The sequence below is a fragment of the Macrobrachium rosenbergii genome, chromosome 42, assembly GCF_040412425.1.
Source record: "Macrobrachium rosenbergii isolate ZJJX-2024 chromosome 42, ASM4041242v1, whole genome shotgun sequence".
Taxonomy (NCBI): Eukaryota; Metazoa; Arthropoda; class Malacostraca; order Decapoda; family Palaemonidae; genus Macrobrachium; species Macrobrachium rosenbergii.
The window spans coordinates 28,361,736-28,375,586 of record NC_089782.1 but is presented as its reverse complement, the minus strand read 5'-3'; the positions used below and the strand labels follow the sequence as shown (position 1 = coordinate 28,375,586).

General features: G+C 34.5%; 1 protein-coding gene across 18 annotated transcripts in view; it reads right to left on the bottom strand.

The window, feature by feature from the left end:
• LOC136828121 (protein draper-like) overlaps positions 1 to 13,851 on the bottom strand; it is a 321,250-nt gene that overhangs the window by 33,015 nt on the left and 274,384 nt on the right. For 12 of the 18 annotated variants that reach the window (XR_010849933.1, XR_010849934.1, XR_010849932.1 and 9 more), the window contains 10 exons: positions 12,835 to 13,022; positions 11,966 to 12,092; positions 10,090 to 10,258; positions 8,597 to 8,677; positions 2,404 to 2,558; positions 1,656 to 1,868; positions 1,241 to 1,378; positions 884 to 1,095; positions 473 to 639; positions 229 to 357 (listed from right to left, as the gene is read on the bottom strand). Coding sequence is in view for 15 of the 18 variants with exons in the window: in XM_067085907.1 (XP_066942008.1) it covers positions 229 to 357; positions 473 to 639; positions 884 to 1,095; positions 1,241 to 1,378; positions 1,656 to 1,868; positions 2,404 to 2,558; positions 8,597 to 8,677; positions 10,090 to 10,258; positions 11,966 to 12,092; positions 12,835 to 12,941 (1,498 nt within the window). In the remaining 3 variants the exon portion in view is untranslated. The remainder of the gene's footprint in view (positions 1 to 228; positions 358 to 472; positions 640 to 883; positions 1,096 to 1,240; positions 1,379 to 1,655; positions 1,869 to 2,403; positions 2,559 to 8,596; positions 8,678 to 10,089; positions 10,259 to 11,965; positions 12,093 to 12,834; positions 13,023 to 13,851) is intronic. The other 6 variants (XM_067085910.1, XM_067085909.1, XM_067085912.1 and 3 more) reach the window with 1 other exon arrangement.

Here is a 13,851-nt window from a genome sequence, read left to right as displayed (position 1 = left end):
ATCTTTCAATCTGACCTAAGCTGACTATCCAAAGTTATAAATTTATAACTTCTTTAGCTTTCTCTAATGTGCTCTACAATTCAGTCTAATTCTAATATATTCCTGATTTGCTGTACTATCTAATTTCTTTTAATCAGCAGAACTGGATAAATAATAACTTGATTGGTCTTACTTTAATCATTTAACAAGTGAAAGATCTAACGTCTACTGAATACAAAAGTGACATACCTGGCTTACAAATGCATTTTCCAGACTCGTGTGAACAGCCGACAGAATTCTTGCAGCGGCAATCAAGCTTGCAATCATGGCCATACTTGTTCTTTGGGCAAGGTTTATCACACTGCTTTCCGGTATATCCTGAGGGGGTTAGAAATGAAAAATAATGCATACAAATATTTTCTCAACATGAATACAACAACACCAAAAATCAAAAGTATGCTGTCAAAATCACTCGCTTCAAACACAAACAAACCTGGTGCACAGATACAGCTTCCATCAATGGGATCACAAAAGGCTCCATTCTTACAATTACAGCTTTGTGCACACTTTTCACCATACTTGTAGAACGGACAAGCCCGTGTGCAGGTTTCTCCGGCCCAACCTGCCTTGCATTCGCACTCCCCAGTCCACGGGTGACATCTGTCAAAATAAATAAGTATTTCCAAATAGTACTCATCTATGGTAAACATTTAAAAAATAATATACTCAGAATTTTAGAAATCATATTCTGGGTCCTCAGTGCACAAGCAATTCACCATATCAACAAGGAGTAATTCTTGACAAATGTTCTATGAAAAAAAACTGAATGATATGGAAATGAAAAAGCCCTCTCTAATTTACCACTTTTACCACTTAAAGACCACCAAACCCAACAAGAACTTACCGTTCAGTGTTATCTTTTTCACAAGAGCAAATTTGAGAACAGCCAGGACCAAACTGATTTGGTGGACAGGCTGGCATTGAACAGTCCGTTCCAAGCCATCCCTCTTTGCAGAAACACCGGCCACTGATGTGCGAACACGTAGCTCCATTACGGCAGTTGCAAGTTTCAGTGCAGTTTACACCATACGTACCTAATGGACATTCTTCTTGACACTGAAAATAAATAATTCAAAAGGTTAATAAAATAAAGAAAACTAATACATTAAAAGTTTTAATTCTTCACAAAAAGAAGACACATTAATTTTCTTACAAATATAATAAACATCACAAAAATATTACCACAATTAAATGATATTACCTTGTTACCAATGTACCCTGAAGGACACTTGCAACGCCCTGTAATGTGGTCACAGGTAGCAGAATTGTAACAATCACAAAGCTCTGAACAATTATGACCCCATGTAGACTGTGGACAGGGGTTTGCACACACATCTCCCTATGGACATAAAATGCACAGGTATTAGTACGAAAAGAAACAAACATTGTGACTCAAAATCAATTAAGATCTAAATGATAAAAGACATTCCTATATTTCAAAATCTGTAGAGTTCTTATAAATAATTCACAATAATAATAATACTTTTAAATGAAAGACCACAATCAAAGCAAGCATCAAGGGTCAACTCAATCATCTTGAGAAAAATGAGGGACTTTACAGTTGAATATTAGCACATCCTTAAGGACATAATAAAAGTACTGTACTATGAACTTACCGTCCAGCCTGAGGGGCACTGGCATTTCCCAGTGACAGGATCACAGTGCCCACCATTCTGACACTGGCACTTATTACTACAAGCAGTACCATGAGTTCCCTCAGGGCAAGACTTTTCACACAGGGGTCCAGTCCAGCCAGGTGGACAACGGCAAGCCCCTGACACATGGTCACATGTTCCACTGTTCTGACATCGGCACCTGTCCTTGCAGTCCTGATTTAATCAAAGAAATATTACAATAATTTCTGCACAAAGAATGATGTTAATCGTGAAGTAACATCACTCAAATAATTTTTTAAAATAGTACACCTTTGTCAAAATGATTTTATCAAATTTTAAATAATTTGAAAGGGGATTTTCTATAAAAACTATATTACACAATTAAAATATCAAAATTCCTGAAGAATACTGTACTGAAAAAATCCAATAATATATTTAAAGAATTCACACTTCCATGAAAAATGTAAATGAAAATACAGTAATATGTTTTCCATAAACATGAAATTACTATCAGTTATACAAAATGAAGATTAAAATTTTATTTAAAAATTAAAGTATTTGCCATTGCACAAATACTTAATATTGACAAACTTGATTCTAAACATTAATGTTCCCTTTGCAATGGCCAAAATTTATTTCTTAGTACCTGCAGAGAAAAGAAAATGCTCACAATTTAAGGTTAGTGATACCTACAAGCACAAAACACAGAAATTCAAGAGATACGCAAATTGAAACTAGGAATCCTTACCACTCCGTAATACCCCTCTTGACACTTCTCTTCACAATACGGACCGATCCATCCAGCGTGGCACGAACAATTGCCGTAAAGGGGGTCACATTTCCCTTCATGTAAACAGGGACAGTCGTGGACACAGCCCATTCCCCATTTCCCCTCAGGACATGCTGTAATTAGGACGTTAATGAGCACATCATAGTATGTATGGTCTAAAATTATAGAGCAAAATACCATGTAAACCTTTGAAAGTGAAAATACTGACTATGTAATGAAAATTATCAGTTAAATAAAAGACTTGCACACAATACTGAGGTGTGTATTTCCCTTCCAGAGGACACGACCTTGACTACCTTAAAAAAAATACACCTGTCAAACTTTCTTATTTCTTTTATTAATTTCCCATGCAAGAACACATTTCACTTTTGTAATATCTGTTTACTCTAAGGCCAGAAAAATGAAAGCATTTAATTTACTTGATAGCAGAAACAGATGTAGTTATTCTATGTGATACTGTCTGCACAATCACAACTAATAAAAACCATATGCCTGGAAAGTGACTTGATCCTCATTCATACGAAACACGTAACACTGAATGCATATTTTTTTTCTTCAGGTAAATAAATCTCTACATCTTAAACTGACACAGAAATTACACAGGGAAAATACTTAACCTTTAATGCCTTAACCCTGTTACTAAAATATAATGACAAACGAGAAAATACCTTGCTTCTTATTTAACTGACATCTTCTAAACAAGGCAATTGGTATTAGTATCCAAATGTACAAAAATTGAACACATATATGCCACAACAATTTAAAAGATAACCCTAGCTAATGCTCCACATTCCAAAAGCTTCCTGCATAAAATGGATACATTTATCGTTGTACACCCTTGTAAAACACATCATTCATCCACTCTTTCACCAGTAATAGCCAAAACATATTTCAATAATCAACCAACAAAATTGCCATACCACACAAGTTCAGCATTATAAAAAAAAAACAATAAAAAAAGGGACAAATTAGTTATGCACATACACACAAACAGCTGCAACTATAGCTTGAAGAATTTGCCTTCCACAAAACAAACACTTTACAATTTAATTTCTTGTGACAGTACAGTTTAATAAAATACATTTACTGAGTACAAAAGGACCCAGACTTCAAAACTCTCTTCATGAAAACTTAATGCCAGATCTGTCCAAGTAAAAATATACATAAACAGAAGATGCAGTGTAATGACAAGTCAATTTGCCTACGAAAAAACTATCAATTGTTATGGGCCGTGGAAACATTCAGTTCATAGCTTTCCATCTACGAGTGAAATTGAGTTGTAGCTCTGACCATTTACTTTGTCTCATGTTTCATCTTTACCATATATATGAATTCAGTTATTCAGAACATCCAAATATTTACAGATTTTTCTAGACCAGAACTTCGAAGTTATGTTATCCTGTAATTACTAGCTGAATACTTAGCCTCAACCATGTTATTTATCAATTAACATTAGTTAAAAAAGAGGTACTGGTAATTAAAATGCTTTAGATAAATATGGTACATGATTTTACAATCTCAATTTTATTGAGTCAAGAGGTTAATCTTGCCATTCTTAGTTACAAGTAATTTTCATTCATGCAAATTAATCAACAGATTAAATCAAAGATCCTGAAATGTTATACTTGGCTTTGATGCAAATGCTTTTGTCAAAAGAGTTTAGTGATATATTCAAGTACAGTAATTACTTAAACACATTCTTTACTTAACACATGTTCAGGAGGTTTTAAAAATTGCAAATGATCAGCTTTACAACCAAAATAGTCATTATTTATTCTATCACCATGGGAAGGTGATAAAGAGCTATTAAGTGATATGCTTAGAAAAATAACTGTCAATTATGAACCTGATAACAATCTTTAAAGTTCACGTAATTACTTTGTTTTAGATCTGCTGTACGGTATCAAGTACAGTTGTATTGTATTTCTTATTAATGTATTAGAGTACAGTACTACAATTTTTTTTTTATTCTTTAATACTAAGCATGCAAATTCCAGCTACAACTTATGGCCTTAAAACTATGAAATGTTAACAGTAAAAACATCATCAAGAATCAAAAAAATATTTTCTACTCTCCTTTCTATTTAGAATTTGGATGCAAAAGTATGAAAAACTATACGATCACAAAAACAGTGGTGGTGTTTTATCTAAGCAACACTATTTGACACTTTCCCAAACACTTAAAACCTAAAATTTCAACCTGAGAGAACCGAAGCGTTTTGGATGCAGCGCGACAACAAAACATTTCAAGTCACATTTAAAAGAATGGAGTCCATTAATTTAGACAAGCTCAAGAGGAGGCTGGATGAATGATCACACACACATTTACTAAAAAAAAAAAAAAAAATAAGCTACGTAGATGCAGCGTATAGAGCATAGTTAAAAAGAGTAAAACGTTCAAAGTTTAGGATTGAAACTGAATTTTTAAGAACAATGAACGACACTTAAAAAGACACTGAGAAAATCTTAAAAATGTGACTGTAAAGCATATCAGCAAAGCTCTCCACGGCTAAATGCGCGTCAGCCACTGTACAAATGTATTTCTATTATGACTTGGCGACTTATGCACCGTCTATGACTTACCCCTCATTTCTGTGTGCCGAGGGAAACAAACAGGGATAGGGTCAGTTCACGTTAGACAGGAACAGAGAATAAGTGACACAAAAGGAGAAATTATTATACTTTTTACCCAGTCACTGACTTACAAAAAAAATAACAATTCATAAACTCTTTGCAAACCATATTGTGTTGGCCAGAGGAGATAAACCAATGCAAAACTTGACTTGCCTTTTGATCATCACTAATTTGGTGAAACAAATATAATAGCTCATAATTTGACAAATTACAACTCTATAATGTATGTCAATTCAAATGTACTGTACTATAGCATTACAAACATAAATGGATCAAACTGTTGGGTATTTTACTTTGTTTGGTTAAACTTAAATCATACAGAGATAACTCTTAATAAAAATTGTAAATAAATCATAAAAAATAAAGAAAATTCCAGACATCTTGGATCAGAATAGCTTAATCTTCCTAAAATGTATTTAAGAGTATAGATAAATTATTTAAGGGTGCAGATAGTACTCGTAAATATTCATTACAGCAACATTATAAATCCCATTGTGTGTAAATCAAATAAACAAATACCTAATTAGACATTATACCCTATCTTCAACAAATTTCTTGGTCCTTCATTAAGCCTACAGCAAGAATACTAATTTTCTTCTACATTCTATGTACTCTTACAGTTCTCCTTGTAAGAGCGCATTTATCTGGAACATATGTTTAGATCTGAACTACTGTGATGTACTTTTTGAGTGATTCAGCTGTCTCTAACTTTTATAGGTGCATCTCCCTTTTATCCCTGGATTTTTTTTATTGCCTAATGATTGATATTGCTCTTTCTCCTTAAGGCAAAGGCTGCAATTTCAAATCATGCCATTCACGGAATGTACTGGAAATAAAACGGGATTTAAATTTGGCTTTGGGTTCTTGTTAAGTAACAAGTAATTTTTCTTTTACTCCATCTGCATATCATACAGTCCAGAAACAAATTGTGTAATTACTTGTATTTTACATAAAGCAAAAACAATTAGAGTTCCTCAAGACGCCCCAAAATGCAAGTGCTAATGAACTTCCATGAAAAGAAGTGTTTATAGCAAAGTTTCAAAAAGGTATAGCAAGAAATATTGGGAAAATTATCTGTTTTTGCCTACAAGAAATAGGTCTCAAACAGAGGCGCAAACTGTTTAGTACGTGGTATATGCTGTAAATTCATCAATCCACTGTAAAACACATTTTGAAGTTTCAAATATATTTACAAATTTCTTCACAGAATGGAATGAAAGTGAAGAAAATACAATTAATTAGTATTCTGTAAGTGAGGGTGCACTAATATTTACAAAGGAATTATGTTTAAGAATGAAAATGACTGCTTTTTCATCTGACTAATTTCCTTACTCTTAAAATCTGGCAGCTTACAAGGAAGAATGAAAAGAAATACTTGTGGATGGATAGCGTTTTGTTACCTCTTGATACATGCGTACATCATATTGAAAAACAATTCATAATTTCAGAAGACTCCACCTGTAGAATGAACTTTTACACCTTGTGATCAATGAGATGCCTATATAAATAAAATGCTTCCTGGAAGCTTCATCGAAATATACTGAAAATCCGATTTTACTTTAGATAACAACACAATATTGATCAATTTAATTTTCTTATTAATTTCATCTTTTTTTGGCTGGACCTAAACATATTGTAATCTAAGGTTACAATCCAGTAATCAACATGAACACTGAGCCTTAGCTCTCACTAACAAACATACGCCCTTTATGGCTGTACGCATAACTAGTTGAGTGCATACAGTATACTGCATTCCAGCTGGTATGCTTTCAGGGCTGTAAATCTATTACATGTTTTACAGCATATGTATTGTATAAACTTAAATAAAATTAGCATTCAAAATCTTAAATCCAATTAGAATGTTTTCAATTAAGTCAAATACAATTAAACTTTTATTATGAAGGCTCAAGTTAAAATCAAATGCTAAAACAAGTTTAGCCTAATAATGCTCGTGCTTAAATTATATGAATTCCAAGTCAAAGACGTAGAGAAAAGAAATTAAAAATAAAAAGTGTCAACACTGAGCTTTATATATCATAATCAGAGCATTGTACCTCCAACTGGCCACCACATGTGCTTTGAAAAGCAAGATTTCAAAAGGGTTAAATGCAAGAAAAAATAAAACAACTGGAACTTTGTGAAAAGGTGTAAAGCATAGCTACATTCGTCAATAAAATAAAATAAAACCACATTTCGTTCACAGAGCACCTTCAAGACAAAGCAACACTTCATCTCTTCTTCTTACCAGAGCCCAAAGTCCCTCGCATCCACAACCAAAAAGGCTTGGTTAGTTGTAGTTAACTTCAAAAAGAGTTACCATAATTTGCAAGTTGTTAAAAGCTTTACCACAAGAGAAAACCACCGTGACTGTGGACACGAGGTGGCTTCTGTACCTCTCCAAGACCCTAGAAACCACATCCACTAGCACCAAACTCTAACCGCTAGCACCAATTCTGACCACCTCCACCCACCATTTGGAACTTGAAACAAGTCTGAGCCGACTTGGGAAGCTACCTTCACCAGAGGGATAATACTGAACTTTGCATTTTGGATGTTTCTTGACAATTAAACCAATGACTACCAATATCATCAGATGGGAGAGCAAAACAGTGAATAATTAATGGCACTCCAGAAGAATTTCTTAAAAATCTGAATCTCACAATTGTTTTTGATATCAGTAATCTTGGTTCATTTCGTACTGTATTTGATTTCAAGAAGTAAAACTACAATATTAAAGAAGGCAAAATGCTTTCTCTTCAGTGAAGTTCTTTCATACAGCTTGTTCATAAATCTTGGAAACTGCAAGTATATTCAACTACAATACAATAATTACTCAAGTCTAAGAATCATTATACTTCATATACTACATAATACACTTAACTATTAATTATTAAATCTATGTCAAGGGCTAGATTCCATGCCTCAAATTTAAAATAACAGTTGAAAGACAAGTATACATAACTTTAAGTACTCTCACATCTTCACCCATAACTATGACAACTGGGCTAGACTAGTCCCCACTGCCCACTAGATTCTACACTATATGCTTTTGAAGGAATTCAGCACATTTAATGTTGCATGAAAAGTCTGACTTCAAGCCAAGACCTTCCTACTTTCATTGGATGTAATCCCTTAGTTTGAAAGTTCCTAAATAGATGAAAGGTAATTCCATATACTGTACTGAACAGGGGAACTCTAATCAGCTTCTAACCAATACATTATCTACCTAAGTTTGACTATGATTAAATTTCATGAATAAAAGTAATTTATTTTTCCAATCTATTTAAGAAAAGACAGCACGCACTACAGTCCCTACTTCAGTAACTACTTTTTCACAAGCTTCCATTGGATAGGTAAACCCTGACCTACACAGCACTAATGTAGAGCACATTACTACTCCAATTAATGAATATTCGTTTCTTGAAATCAAATTTTGTACCGCCACATACTGAAAGAGTGCAAATGGCATAATAACGCGAGACAGGTGGGTGGTGGAAGAATGCCAGGTGCTACTCACAAACGTAGCATAGTGGACCAGAGCACGGGATCAGAGCATTGTGAACTGAGCTGTTGTCATTACGTAACTCCAGCACGGTGCCTATTCGGTAGCAGACAAGAGCCAGTGTCATTAATAACAGGCTGTGATAACATGATGAAGAAAAAAAATTGTATATTGAAAGGGTGACTGAGTACGTCATCAAAAGGGATTTCTCTATTTATTGTATACTGTGCTAGGAAATGTCATCCTATAGTAATCCTATTTCTTGTAGTGGTTTTGGGGCTAAAGACCCCAAGGTAAAATGAAAAAGTGTGTTTGACAAACACTTAAAGAGCCAACAAGCAGAGTTATAAACTGTGTAATATTACCATAGACTTAAAATGACAGTTTTCTTCTGAATCAAGACTTTCCCTTAAGAACTGACAGTGTAAGACAGTGATTTTTTCATCTCCTCCCAGCAATCTTAGTGACCATAAGACCACCAATTCAGGTACATATAGTACTACCATTTCAAATCAATTTATGTGATAATATCCTAGCTGTCGCATGACATGCGTTGCTTTTAAATTCATACAGTATTTGAAATATTAAAGCAAATTACATTAGTTTAGAATTAAGAAGCAGCATTAAATCAAAGGAACTGATAAGCAGTGAAATTATTTAACCCTTTACACTGACATTTTTCTACATACGTATTCCCTTATCCTTTAATAATAAAAAACTGACATTATTCTGCACAAGTACTCCCTTATCTTTTAATAGAGAAAATCTATTTCTTCAAGAGTCAATTACTAGATCTTTGGAGATTCTTCATATTTCATAAATTTTGCTTATGAAGCAAAATTGTAGAAGGTGTGCTTAAGGAAATCTTCCCAGAATATAGTTATAAAAACCCAAAACAAAAATTTCCATGGATGTTATTAAAGGTATCAATTGTCTTAGTGTATACTATTTTTATATATATGGTTTTACTTGTTCCAAGGTAAAACCACAACCTATGGCAACTGAATGCCGAGAATATATTACAGAAATACAGCCTGAGGGCCATATTGTATACTATATTCTGTATTAACTGTTCAAGTATTAAAGTATATTCATGTTGTACCTGAAAGAATATCCAGAGAGAGAGAGAGAGAGAGAGAGAGAGAGAGAGAGAGAGAGAGAGAGAGAGAGAGAGAGAGAGAGAGAGAGAGAGAGAGAGAGAGATTTCCCTATTATACAGATTGCTACAGTACTGCAGAGAGAGAGAGAGAGAGAGAGAGAGAGAGAGAGAGAGAGAGAGAGAGAGAGATTTTCCCTATACAGTTTACTACAGTACTGCAGAGAGAGAGAGAGAGAGAGAGAGAGAGAGAGAGAGAGAGAGAGAATTATCCCTATGATGATCACTGCGCTACAGTACTGCAGCAGAGTATCTACACTTTCTCTCTCCCTCTTTCAATGATCGCCTAACAGAATGTAAACATCCCTATAAGATGATCCTCAACTTCAAAACAGCCTCTAGGCCTACTTACTTATATTACAGCTAGGCCCAGAGTACCCAGCCTCGCAGCGACATTCATCTGGCTTCACACAAACACCGTGGATGCAGTCCTGAGAGCATATTGGTATGCATCGGTCTTCAGCTGGGACTCGGGTGTAACCGGAGCAGCATACATCTACGGTCCGTGTTTTCATTTGACTCTGAAACACGATATTATTTAAGATAAATATAACAAGAATTGTAGTATAACATTTAGGTGCTGAGGCCTATGAGGTCATTCAGCGCTGAGAATAATGCTGAAACAACTGTTAGAAGGTGGAAAGTAAGATGGAAGAAAGAGAATTTGAATGGAGGTACAGTAAAAGGAATGAAAGGGGTTGCTGCTAGAGGCTGTAGGGAAACTGCAAAGAATCTTAATTAATGCCTACAATGCACCATGTGAATTGCACTGATGGCACTAACCCCAACAATTATAATAAAAAAATATCACTTTACAATGTGGCATTCAAAAACAATACAATAAACGGTAGAAAACTTGCAGATATATATAAAATGGAGGTTCGTGTTTATTTGTAAACAAGAAAGAAATTTTGGTTCTCTCTCCAGAATGCAATAACTGCACCTTGGGCAGACACCTGTGTCAAAATTAAACTACCTAACCACACCAGAAAATGAAAAGTATTATCCTTTCAACAAGACTTCTGTCCTAAAGCAATTACCCCCTACAACCCTCAGTTTATAACTTGAATCTACCACTAGCATCTAACCCTTTGTCTACATTGTTTAAAACTACACCCATCATCTAAACTATCTAATCTATTTACACTACTAAAACAGTTCCCTTCATCAGAGGCGCAGACACCCGGCAAGGTAAGTGCATGACATCCAAGGTAAGGTTAGGTCAAATTAGGTCTGGTTAAGTTGTCTTCCCTCTAAATTGCAAAGGCACTACAGTTTAAGGGATAACCTAGGCCAGACCAGTGACCCCTCCATCTTTGGTTTCCTGCCTAAGACGAAGTCTACTGTTACCTAGATTTGCTAGACTAACAGGATGTCAACTTTTTCACCTTGTACTTATGTATATAACATGGCTAAAAGCAGCTATACTTGTGTTACTTGCTGAAACGTATATGGTTAATAACGAATTACTGAAAATATGCACAAAAGAAATGAAATTGTCTGTGCATAATTTTATGGTTTTAGTTACCTATTATGGTCCTTGGGAGACTGGAGATTTCTAATTTCACTTCCATGTCAGATATTTGACTACGTAAAAGTGGGCATTTTATGTAACTGATACATAGAAAAATTACCTATTAGTCAAGAGGAAAGCACATGCTGAGAAAAGTTTTCCAAAAAATGTTATAAAAGTATTCAGAGGCTTAACAATTCTTTGGTGCAACAAAATAATTATATGCATGATATCAGAGGTGTACTTAATGGCAGTAACAATAAGAATCTTGGTTTTGCAGAAAATCGACACTATATAGGTTACACCTCTTACTATAGATCGATTTTAATTTAGAGTTGTCATTTACCTATCATCACCCCAACTGATTTTATTTGAACTTATTGCAGTTTCTATACAATGCCTATCCAATCTGCTTTTATGCCCAAAGCCTCAACTCCCTACTGAAGAATTATGGAACACTTTATAGACTCTATTACGTCTTCAAATGATACCTCAAGTACAGAATGACATTTAAAAATAATAGATATATATCAAATTTAAGCAAGTTAAATATAAGTAATGGGCTTCTGACGAAATCTTGTTATTACAATCAATGTTGCCAATTTAAAATTTTACAGTATGTCCAATAATTTAGAATAACAAAAAAGACAACAATTAAAGCAATGTATACAAAACAAATACACTCACAGGACATTAACATTGTACTGTATGTTACCTGTGTCTTGAAAGAAGTCTTGTAAGCAATCTTATACTTGGAGCATTTGGGCGGAATGCTAAAGCAGTACGTATACGTTCGAACCCGGTATGCTTTGGTATAAGATACGTTGACTAAACTGGTGTACCTGAAAGAAAAAAAAAAGAATTATAGGAAGCACTTTCTGATTATATGAGCATAATCGGCTAACTCTTACTAGGCCTAAATATTAATTACTTTCCTTCTAACTGAAAAAAAACAGCAATTACTGGAAGTACTTATTAATGATACAAGCACAACTCTTACTAGGCCTAAATATTTATTACTTTCCTCCTTATACCTTATTCTTTCAATTTCCACGACAACAACTGAGGATGAAATGTATAATGAACTTATGGAAATATTTAAATTTGTACCAACGGTCTCTTAAAAGGAATAGGAAAAAATTAATATCTGTGTACACTAAAATTAAGCACACGTGGCGTCCTCCATAGTGGTGCAAGAACAAAATTTATGTAATTTTTAGAATAAAACTATATGCCAATTAAAGAAAATAGTCTGCACTTCAGAAATGGTAATGAGTACATGTGACCTTCAATGGTTTAATAGAGTTCAGAGTAATTTTTAACCAGACCACTAAGAAACTGTACATAGGGGGCGAGGCTGAAAGGCACATAGGCCTACACCTAAAAAAGAAGCCAGACATAATTCCTTAAAAAAAAAAATTCACATAACTCCTACAAATAAGCGATGGGACTGCCACTGGAGATCCTAAATTGGGAAAACAAATGCAGGGAGCGAATTCCACCATACAGAATTAGGAGAAACCTTAAACTTTGTCAAATCGAGAAAATTCCACAGTACAGAACGTAAACGCCAATACCACTTACGTTTCTTGCTTGCTGCAAACATCGGGACCAGTTAGGGAGTGGGCGTTGGGCGTCCACCCGATGACCACCGCCAATGCCACCACCCACACCGCGCCTATGCCCCACATCGTGCCTGCCCGCCCACACTCTCTCAAAGCCTTCCGGGGGAGGGTGGCAGCTGACTGTTCCTCAAGAGGTTACCATCACACCTGGCGAGAAAGAGGGAAAGATTAATTAGTATTGGAGGAAGATTTCATTTTCATAATAAACGTAAATGGTAATAGCAATATGGTTCGCTATCGTTTACGCGATACAAGTCGACGGAAATCGATCAATTAATGGGCATGAGATTATGTAATGTAGGCTTACTTTATACCGAGTAACCACCACAAGTGAAAAGGAATGAAATAAATTAATATTAAAGGTAAACAGTTACAGAAATCTAGTAGCTATCGTTTTTGTGATACGCGATGGAAATTGATCAATTAATTGACACTGAGATAATATATTAAGAACTTATTATTTACCTTCTTATACATTTACATAAATTTTCTTATGGATATTCAACTTTACCTACATACCAATTATTGCCTTGGATTCCAGGTATATATTCTTTCCTTTGTAATCCCCATCTGTCATTTATATGAGCTTTCTTTGTAAACTTATTTTTATATTTCTTCAGTCTGCTAAGTGAAGGACGATAAGTCGAAAGGCCTTGCAGCACTCCATTGTTTCTCTTTCCTTCGTGGATTTTGTCTTTATTTATATATTCATCACGTTCCATATTTTCGTGATTCAGTTATACATACCAATTATATATATATATATATATATATATATATATATATATATATATATATATATATATAGAGAGAGAGAGAGAGAGAGAGAGAGAGAGAGAGAGAGAGAGAGAGAGAGAGAGAGAGAGAGAGAGAGTTCAAATTAACCAATAAGATTAAGCACTTTCTACACGTCAAAGGTAGAATTACTTAAAATGAACTTCAAAACAGAAATGTGTACAAACACTTGTAAATAACA